The sequence below is a fragment of the Salvia hispanica genome, chromosome 6, assembly GCF_029641045.1.
Source record: "Salvia hispanica isolate PSC_SH4W2 chromosome 6, Shi_PSC_v1, whole genome shotgun sequence".
In the NCBI taxonomy this organism is placed as follows: domain Eukaryota; kingdom Viridiplantae; phylum Streptophyta; class Magnoliopsida; order Lamiales; family Lamiaceae; genus Salvia; species Salvia hispanica.
Window position 1 is genome coordinate 23,691,378 of NC_142697.1, and position 10,911 is coordinate 23,702,288.

At 38.9% G+C, this 10,911-nt stretch overlaps 1 protein-coding gene and 1 pseudogene across 1 annotated transcript; one reads left to right on the plus strand and one right to left on the minus strand.

Moving 5' to 3' along the window:
* The first annotated feature begins 3,016 nt into the window (after nucleotides 1–3,016).
* LOC125204109 (protein NRT1/ PTR FAMILY 4.6-like) lies at nucleotides 3,017–7,174 on the plus strand. Its single transcript, XM_048102668.2, has 5 exons — nucleotides 3,017–3,184; nucleotides 3,271–3,370; nucleotides 3,635–3,852; nucleotides 5,011–5,451; nucleotides 6,064–7,174. The coding sequence occupies exons 1-5, from the start codon at nucleotides 3,182–3,184 to the stop codon at nucleotides 7,060–7,062; spliced, it is 1,761 nt and encodes a 586-aa protein (XP_047958625.1). The 5' UTR covers nucleotides 3,017–3,181; the 3' UTR covers nucleotides 7,063–7,174.
* Nucleotides 7,175–7,423: 249 nt separating this feature from the next.
* On the minus strand, nucleotides 7,424–9,376 carry LOC125205024 (aldehyde oxidase GLOX pseudogene; annotated as a pseudogene).
* Between the last annotated feature and the right edge of the window lie 1,535 nt (nucleotides 9,377–10,911).

A 10,911-nucleotide genomic window follows, 5' to 3' on the forward strand; every position in this document is an offset into this window, starting at 1 on the left:
CGACGGCGATGAGGAGTAGAGAGTGGCGGGGCTCGTGTGTGGAAGCCCTTTTTTTTAAAAAAAAATCATGTACTCCCTCCGTCCCATAAAAGTTGAGTCGTATTCCTTTTTAGTCCGTCCCAACAAAGTTGAGTCATTTCCTTTTTTAACAAAAGACAAAACATCTAATCACTCTTCCTTTATTCCATCATTTACTTTACTCTCTCTTATCTTTCCTACTTTTTTCATCTCTCTTATTTATTTAATATAAATTCTTAATCTCCGTGCCCAAAAGTTTTGTATCAACTTTTATGGGACGGAGGGAGTACTTTTTTTTTAAATCTTTGTACTTTTTTTAAATGGAATGGATTAAATTTTCCATATATGTGTCGTAAATTTAATTCCGTAATTTAATCGTAATTTTAATTCTGTAAATGTAGTATATTTTGAATTATTTTTATTGCGGCTGGCCTATGGCTGGCCTAAATCTGATGTGACAGGTAGATTTTTTAGTGCTGCTGACGTGGCAGGAGATAGAATGGCTAATCTATTGCTGTCCTATGTAGCATTGGAGATGTTCTTAGAATAGAAGGAACAATATTGTTACAAGACTTACAGGCTAGGAGGTTAGGTAGAATATATTCCACAAATCCTGCCATAAATATGTCCAATTAATCTCGATCCACAAAAAGGTATTGGAAATATAAAATTCATATACTACTATAATTTAGGAAATCAGGATCTAGCAAGGTTTATGGAAACTTTTAACCTAACAATGAACCACCAAAAGGTAATAACAATTCTTTGACTTGTGTCGGTCTATTTTGTTCCACAAAATGTGGGCTGAAAAAAAATAAAACCAATTTTTTAATACAATAAATTGCGTAGCTACATTATGATGTTCTCTCAAAGCCCTTTTAATATTTCTTATTTAAATGGGCTAAAATAAAGTATGGATAGTTCTTATGTATGTATACATCCCACGATTTGGAGACAAATTAATAGTATCAATTTCACAATTTGTAATAGAATATCAAATGTAATTTGTACTAATAAATAGAATCAAAGGGCCAAAGTTATTGCTAATTTTGTACAATTAGTTACAACTCACGTACATTTCTATATTTTAGTGTGGATATATGAAAATATGATACTAGGCTGTCTAAATTAAGACTCAGTAACATGCTTATATCCTTTTTCATGTCTTGAATATATAATTAGTATATATAGACAAAGTTGGGTTGAATGAATAAATAAGGGAACAATGTCGTTCACAGTTTTGATGTGTCAACATAACTCGACGTTTTCAGCATAAATTCTATCAACTAAATAAAAGTCATTATATTACTTTATCCGAAAAATTCCAATAAAATTATTTGCGACCACTCTTTCTTTATGATTGATGATGATGCTGAAATCCATCGCAGGAAATGGAACTAAATTCAGAGGATCCCATTGCAACGCGTGTATGCCAAGGAATCAATCCTCATAATACCTGCAATTTTGTAGACCATAACTAATTTGCATAGTCACCATATGTTAAAATAATTTTTTAATTATTCCAATAGATTCGTAATTCTTTACATGGCCAATAAATTTGTGTGGAGACTGGAGAAGCGAACAGCAACATGCCATAAATGTGGTGTGTGACATAGTGCTTTCATATTTCTACCTTATTTCGGTCATATACCACTACGCTTATCATCGCCTATTTTTTTTACTAGTCAACATGTTAATTTTCAAAATGTTTTTGATGCTCCCACTTTCCTTTTTTTAACTGAAAGTATACATAATACACACATATTTTTTTATAAAATTATTAGTACTAAACTTTTAGCTATTGGAGTACTAATTTTTTACTAAAGAATAAATAAGACTCTGGGAATGAATAGGAGATAAAGTATCCATTCATAAATTCTCAGAATAATTTGATCATTATTTCATGTTTATCTTATAAACGAATCTTAAAATCAAATGAAGACAAAATTAATATCGTTGAGCATGATGAGAAACACAATAAGTCCATCGAAGAAGACAGCGACAATTGCTCGTCGGTTTTAGGAGGGAGTTGGTGATGGCGTGGCTGTAGTAAGAAGAGAATTGAAGGATATAGAAAAAATCGTTATGTTTATATCTTTATAACTGCATTTAATAGTAGTAATTTTTAACTTATTAGCAAATATAAAGTTATTAAAATGCTTCGGCATTTTTAAAAAAATATTGTTTGGGGCTTTGGGCTCATAGGCCATAGCTCATGATGGTCACTAGTGGGGATGAATTATTGAAAATATATACATGCATGTTTTTTATATGGTTCTTAGTTAAAGAGTATTTTTTTGGTCTCAGATTCAACAAAATCATATTTTAAATTTGCTGCAGTAGTAGGTATCAATTCAAAAGAAATGTAAACGTATATATGCCCAACTAATCTTAATTACTTTCTCTCATAAAAAAGGATATCGTCGATTGTAAGAAGTAGACAGGAATTTTGACTAGGTTTAGTTTTAATTAAAATCACATTCTCTGGCCCATTTTGGAAAAAAAAATGTTTACTTACTTGCAATGTATCTGATCAAGAACTTTCATTTTCAAATTTGATATCTAATCACAAGGCATATATAAATCATATGTTCAATGCCCTTCTTTTGGGGAAATCTCCAACTATATATATGCTCATTCCTCGCTCAACTTATAAAAACTTTAAAATTGTAAGTATATTTTTGATTACATGTACTATAAGGCAAATTACAAATATTTTTCCAGCATATCTAATAATAATAATAATAATCGACATGCGATCTGTCTTTGTAGCAAGTATTAATGACTTAATGTTAGCCTTTGGATTATGTAATATAGAGTTGATATTAAATTCAACCTACGGATTATGCAATATAGTGTTGGCATCTTACTAATATTTAATGAATTTAATAATTTAGGCGTCCATTCACGGAGGTGCAGCAACATGTGACACTAGAACCGCACACTCTTCCTTTTCTCCTTTTCTGCCCTCCAATTATATAAGAATATCAATCCTTACAAATCCAGTACAAACCCAACCTCTTTTTATTTTCCCATTGTCACATATTGTATCTCTCCACCACTGATCATCACTCTTCTCTCTCTCTCTCAACTTATCATTCCTTCAAAAATACTTTCATCTAGAGATAGAGAGAGAGAGAGAGAGAGAGAGAGAGAGAAAGATATGGTAAGTGCCTTTGTTGGCTCATTCTCTCGCACAGTTTGAAATTTGAAAAAATTAAGATGATTGATTAAGTAGTGTTTGGTTGTCAGGAAATGGAAAACCAATTATGGGAGGGATATGTTGATTGGAGAGGCAAAGCTGCTGTGAGAACCAAACATGGCGGTATGAGAGCTGCCATCTTTGTTTTAGGTAAGTAATTAAGATATATATAACCAAAAATATATAGTATGTCCATCTCAACCACACACTGTCACACACACTCAACGTGAAGAAGACCCAAAAAAGCCACTTGGAGTTGTGTGAATTCTTGCATGATCCCAACCAATTAACTTCACTTTTTAATACACTTTTCATAACACAATAAAAACGTACAAATCATTGCAATATCACAAAATATTTGTGATGACTTAATTTGATTTAATGTTTGGATATATATATTTGATGATATACCAGTTGTGGAGGTATTGGAGAATTTGGCGTACCTGGCGAATGCAAGCAACTTGGTGTTGTACCTTACGCAATACATGCATTTTTCGCCGTCGCAGGCGGCCAACTCCGTCACCAATTTCATGGGAACGGCGTTTCTTTTAGCCCTTCTGGGTGGATTTTTATCCGACGCTTTCTTCACCACATACAATATCTACATAATTAGTGCCCTTACTGAGTTCCTGGTCAGTATATTTCCTTTTCAAATAAATACCACTCCCTAGTATATTGCTTACCTCTATGTGACGAGAATTAAAATACGTTTCAACTAGCGATGAGAATTATTTGGAAGATGCACATATAAATTCATTAGACTGCTACGAGATTTGTCCAATTAATTATAACGTTTATCATTTTTTCTCTCTTTCTAAAATTATGATAATTGAACACATCATATGCCAATATATTCCGACTAACCGATGTATTAATAACAATTAAGGATAGTGTTATACTATTTTTAATACGTGATAGATTTGATTACTTTTAATGTAACTCAATCGAAAATAGTACTACTCCATAACTCGAGTGAAAGCCGCAATTTATTGCTTTTTGTGCGTAGATACAGACAAAAGGCAAACTAACTTTTAAAGTAGTGCGGTGAAAATATCTTATTTTGTTTATGATTTCCTTGCTTATTTTTGGTTATCATTTAACATGATAAGACATCATGTTTCATGCCTAAAGGCCCTCGACCAATAGATCATTGCCACTAGTTATGATCACTTTTTATTCCCTCCCCTTCACGTAACACTTGTGACGCGTATAATGGATTAGCTCATACAAAGAAACCATTTTTATTTGTGTAGAATATAAAAATGCTTGCACTAAGCTTGTAAGTTATTTGTATTTAATATGAGTACATTGAGACTAGATAGTTCGAATCAAAAGTGATGTAATAATAAAATATGAAGGGCAACTCGAAAAACTAAAATTGTAAGTATATTTTCAATAGGGAATAGAGCATATTAAAACTCATTCTTATATTAAAACGTGTAACGTTTATGGTTTAATTACTTAAGTACAATTTATCTAATGTTCTAAGTGCAATTTATATAATGCTCTAAGTTCAATTAATGCCTTATTCACATGTAACTAGTGCTAGGTAAAAATCATAGATTTCTACCATCTACTCTTTTATCTAACGGTTCATATTTGACATTGCATACACCACACATAGGGTATTATATATGTTGCACTAAGAAAATTATATAATTGTTATTTATTTTAATATAAGAAGTTTTGACATTAACCATCCTATCCATTTTCAACATTTCTATTTTATATACTATCTGATTTAGTTAAAAAAAAATTCCTACAACCCCCAAAATGTGTGTATGTGACAGGGTCTAATATTATTGACAATGCAAGCAAAGTCAAGTTCCCTACAACCCCCAAAATGTGACAAAAAACAACAAGAAATGCAATGCCAACAAGTTGGTGGTGCAAAGGCTGCACTTCTTTTCTCAGGGCTATATCTAGTGGCGCTGGGCGTCGGCGGGATCAAGGGTTCCTTGCCGGCCCACGGAGCCGAGCAGTTTGACGGCAGCACGCCACGTGGCAGGAAGCAGAGATCGAGTTTCTTCAACTACTTCGTCTTCTCCCTCGCCGCTGGGTCCCTCATCGCCGTCACATTAGTGGTATGGATCGAAGACAACATTGGTTGGCAATGGGGATTCGGAATCTCCATGCTCACCATACTTTTGTCCATACCCATGTTTCTAGCTGGTTCCAGCTTTTATAGGAACAAGATCCCTCTTGGAAGCCCTCTAACCACCATATCTAAGGTATCTTCTTCTACATTAATAGCTACTCCATTTAAATCATGAAATTTAGTCAAATACTAGTCAGTCCCATAGTTTTTGAAATTAGAATATTAAATAAAAAAATTCAAATTTTCTAATTACTTATTCATAAACAAACTGACGTCTTTTGGTGATGTTAAAAATGACATTTTTTTAGTAGAATAAGAACATAAAGAAAAATACTTATTTTAGTGACACAAGTAGTTTTGAACATCATAGAAGACCACATTTTGTACATTGATGGAAAAATAAAATAAATAAATAAAACTTTGTGATTTATTATTCTAATTTTAAAACTTATGGGATTAATCAGAATTTAACCAAACTTCGTAATTTAAATGACTATAAATCCTTATTATAATTCTTTGTTTCATTTTACCAACACCTTTTCTCAAGTCATTCAGAGTGAAACTAGGGGTTAATTGGAGTACTATTTTTCTTATTGGACTGGATTGAACTGGCTGAATTTAAGGCCACACATATAAATCATTCATTTTTCCTATTACAGCAAAAATACTGCTATAATATTGGGCTAGTTAATAGTACTTCAGTATACATTAGTCAATTCGTTCAGATATTGACATGTCCAAACAGGTCCTGATAGCGTCATTGCTGAACTCATGCACGGCGCCAAGTTCCAGCAACGCCGTGGCAAGCATGTCGAGCAGCCCGCCACGGTGCAAGGAAGAAGAAGAAGAAGAAGACGAAAACGGAGACAGAAGCACGAAACCCGAATCCCCATCGGAAAGCCTGAAATTCCTGAACAGAGCAGCAGCAAACACAGAATCATCGAAGCTGAAATGCTCAGTGCAGCAAGTGGAGGAAGTGAAGATCGTGTTCAAATCCCTCCCAATCTTCGCTTGCACCATAGTCCTCAACTGCTGCCTCGCCCAGCTCTCCACCTTCTCGGTCCAGCAAGCCGCCACCATGAACACCCGCCTCGGCCCCCTCAATCTCCCCCCGGCCTCCCTTCCCGTCTTCCCCGTCGTCTTCATCATGATCATCGCCCCTCTCTACGACCACGCCATCGTCCCCTTGGCCCGCCGCATCTCCAAATCCGAGATGGGGATTTCGCACCTCCAACGCATCGGCGCCGGATTAGTCATCTCCGTCGTCGCCATGGCCGCCGCCGCCCTAGTCGAGACCAAGCGCCGGACAGCCGCTCACGATAAACTCGACTCGGACTCTCCTCTGCCGCTCACGTTTCTCTGGATCGCGTTTCAGTACCTTCTCCTCGGATCGGCGGACCTGTTCACGTTAGCAGGCCTGCTTGAGTTCTTCTTCACGGAGGCGCCGTTTAGCATGAGATCGCTCGCCACTTCCTTGTCCTTCGCGTCCCTGGCGATGGGGTATTACCTCAGCACCGTCATCGTGTCGGTCGTGAACAGCATCACGGCTCGCGCCGGTGGCCAGCCGTGGCTCGCTGGAGCTAACTTGAATCACTACCAGCTGCATAGGTTTTACTGGCTAATGTGCGCCTTGAGCGGTTTGAACCTTTTGCATTATCTTTTTTGGGCTAATAAGTATAAGTACAGATCGCATCACGGTGGCCGTGGCGTTGCGAGTTCAATGGAGGGACGGGACATTGGTTAGAATGGTGCCGCATTGGGCCTTTTTTAGTTAACAATTTGATGTATATAGGTCACTTAATGCTCTGTGTATGATCATGTGTGAATTTCTAAATTTCCCATGTTACTTTTTTTTATCTTGCATCAAACAACATGGCAGACACTGCTTATGTCTGGATCAAATTTATTCTAATTGTCAGATAAAGGTTGAAATAAATGTGGAGAAAGCAGAAATTAAATTTTCGTGGCTAAAATGGGCCATGCAGAATGCAGCTGGCTCATTATGTAGCACGTACAATTATTTTCTTGTAGGGGTCTCTGTATTAACATACTCCTATAACTTGACTCATTAATAGACCATGATTTCACAAAAAGAACAAGAAAAAGGAAAGACAATGATTTCTTTTATAATCATCTCGCATGATCTCCCTTACCCACTTCATGCAAATTTACTACTCTCATGATTACACTACTTAATCAATAATCAATAATGAATACAATTATGTAAATATCAAGGCGAGAAAAGTCAGATCAGATAAATTGATCATATGAAACAATTAACAACAACAGGAAGTTAACTTACATAATATTCATAATTTCGTTGAATGAATTATTTATCAAGCAATTTGAAAATGAAGAATCCATGCGTGGAATGAATTTGCTATGGAGCATAACTATTTAATTCTAATCCAAACAGAATGGCTAGGGACTCCGTGATGCACCACAAACACCATATAATACCCCGGGGGTGCAACGTTAGCAGTCGGAGGCGCATGCACAATAACCCGGTGCGTGAGAGAATACACCTGTTGTACATCGGCAACGTACAACACCAGCAGCCTTTGATTCATGGCGAAGGAGTGTGTGTTGAAGGCGGGTGCAACCATTGTTACCGTGAACTCCCCCTCAGGCTCCACCATCAAACTGAACGTCACGGAGAATCTCTGGCCGTAGGATATGGTCAACCCATCTGCGGAGCCCTCCACCGACAGAATCGAAGGGCGGAGATGCGTGCGCGCCGATCCCAAGTAGGGTGGCGAAAAGGCTTCCAGGCTGAGCTCCGTGGGGTACCTTACGCCTGTGAACTTGTACAGCACGTGCGGGTTGCTTCCCCCCACTAAAATCCTGCCATCTGGCAGCAACGTGGCTGCTGAGTGGTACAGCCTCGGTATTGTGGTGGGATTCAGCACACTGAATCTCTTCCTCGCGTCGGGCTCGTTCGTGCGGTAGAGAAGCGGGTGCAAAACCGGGTCAACCGCCGAGTCCCACCCGGCGGTTCCCTTTCCGGCTCCGTTGAGAATGATGACGTCAGCGGTTGGTAAAACGATCATATCGGGCATGACCCGACCCATGGGCATGAACTCCATTCTCCATTCCGGATCCGGATCCGTGACACGTAAGCGGCCACACGTCCTCGAAGCTGCCACGTAGATCCCCTCCGCGGCCTTCGTGTAGGCGCCGCCCATCGCGCCGCCGCACACCATGACCTCCACGGCGGAGATCTGCGGGCTCAGCCTGATCGGAAGCATCGCCGACGATCCGGTCGCCGGATAGCTCCTCTTCTCTCCCGGAATCGGCGGGAAATGCCGTAGAACCTTGTTGATTTTGTAATCCAGCAAAACGGAGCGCTGATTGGCGAAGACGAAGAGGTTACCGTCGGGGAGGAGATGCAGGAAGGGGTAGAGATTGTTCTCCTCCTTGAAATCGGTGGTCTCGACCAAGAAACGGAAGTAGAAAACGGAATCTTGAGGGTTCTTGGGGAAGAACTCGTAGCTGAAGGCCTTTCTGCCGCCGACGACGATCAGGCGGCCGTCGGGGAGAATGCTGTCGGAGGAGTACCAGCGCTGGACGGAGAGGTTCTGGGGGAGCTCGATCCAGTCGCAGAGCTCGTCGTCGCAGGGGGTGAAGGTGCGGACCTTGTGGTCGCCGCCGTGGAAGCCGCCGGTCTGGATGAGGGAGCCGTCGGGGCTGAGGGCGCCGGAGGAGCACCAGACGTCGGTGAGGACCATGAGGGGGCGGTAGGTGTTGGAAGCGACGTCGTAGAGGATGGAGTGGGCGGTGCAGTCCTCGGAAATGACTTCGTCGTTGTGGCGGCATTTGCCGAAGGGGAGGGTCAGTTGGGAGGGGCCGAAGTCGGTGCGGTCGAAGATGATCACTTTGTCGTTGTGTAGGAGCTGCATGTGCATGGCGGAGATGCCCACTGATCGATGGAGGAGACCCCATTCTCCGCCGCCGTTATCGAGGTGTGGTGAGGAGAGAGTAAGGAGGGAGAGAAGGAGGATGAGAGAGGGAGTCAAGTGGCACGCCATGGCAGATTTGGAGGTTAAGCTGTGAGATTCCAATTTTTTTTATAGCGACTCATGGACTTTATTTTACTTAAATAAATGTTTCCTTTTTTCTTTTCTTTTTTTCTCCTTTTCGAATAAACAGTTGAGGGTTGGTATACATATTGCTCAGAAATCCAACACAAATTCACTAATTATTTTGCTTGCCGATTTGGGTACAATTGGTTCTGATACGATAATATGAAGATATTAAAAATGTAAAATACTACTCCACTTGTTTTGACTTGGCATAAATTTTTAAAAATTGTTTAATCATCTGAAAAAAATAGTTTAAAAGGTTAGTAAAATGTAATTCTCATTTTTATATACTTCCTTCATCTTATAAATATAAAGAAAGAAAGAAAAAATATCCAAAATGTGGAGCACTACTAGTCAACTGTCCGTCTGTGATAACTTATTGTGGTATTTTATTTATAACTGCATTAAACTTTAGAAGTCCAAGTGTATTAAATTTTGTACATAGAATTTATTTCTCTTTCTTACTAATAACTTGGTGAAATCACCATCACTCTGCGTCAAGAAGCTGATTAATTCACCAGCCATTTATTACCATATTTAGTTAAAGTCTTATCACAATTTATCATCATCGGTTGTGCAAACATGGCATGACTTTGATTAACATTCATCCTTCCACCATTAAGGGTTTAGCCGTTTAGGACTAATTCAGCATTCAGCAACCACCATTAACAACTTATATAATTAGTTCGTCTTAGAAGTTATTCTTAATCACATTATTCCATTAACAAACCCAAAATAAAACACGCTACATATCTTAGCTTATAGCCTGATACAAGAAAAATGGGTTAAATCAGTGAGAGCTAAAATAGGCTTGGGAGAGAGACAGCAAATTAACCACAATATTTCTCAATATAGGGAGTAGTATATATCATAAAAAACAAAGATAAAATCACATTTAAGTGATCGAATATGACTATTCAAATATTGCCGAGGTTGAACCACAAATAAAAAGAAAAATCTTGTTGGTGCAGTCGAGATAAGATGGTTCTTCTCCAACTATGACGTACTGGCGCCCATTGACAACCCCCGCGCAGCAACTTTGACGGCGCCCACGACACTAAGTTGTCTCATCTCCGGGCTTAACCCGTATCTAGCATCATTATTGCAATGGTCGTCTATCTGGATTTCGACAAAGAATGCTACCTGCACATTCCGAGACCAACAAATCGACCAAGCTGAAGTTATCAAGAAAGAAATGTGTACTACTACTACTATTTAACATTATCTTAATAGCAAAAACACATTCTAGGAAGAGGAAAAAGTACTCAGTCGAAGTGTTGGTCAGGTGTCAAACAATCACCCGCGTGAATGGTGTGTGGGAGGTGAAATGAAGATTCACTCATGTTCCTTGCATTTAATTCTTGTAAGGCTGAGACAACTTGTGACCGAGAAACTCAACTAAAAATGGAGACTGGCCCTCTTAATAAAGATCATATAGTGGAGAAAGACCAAGTATTGACAGGAGACGCGACAAGTAGGCCGTTCAGATACCTTGTTCTTTTAAATTAGAT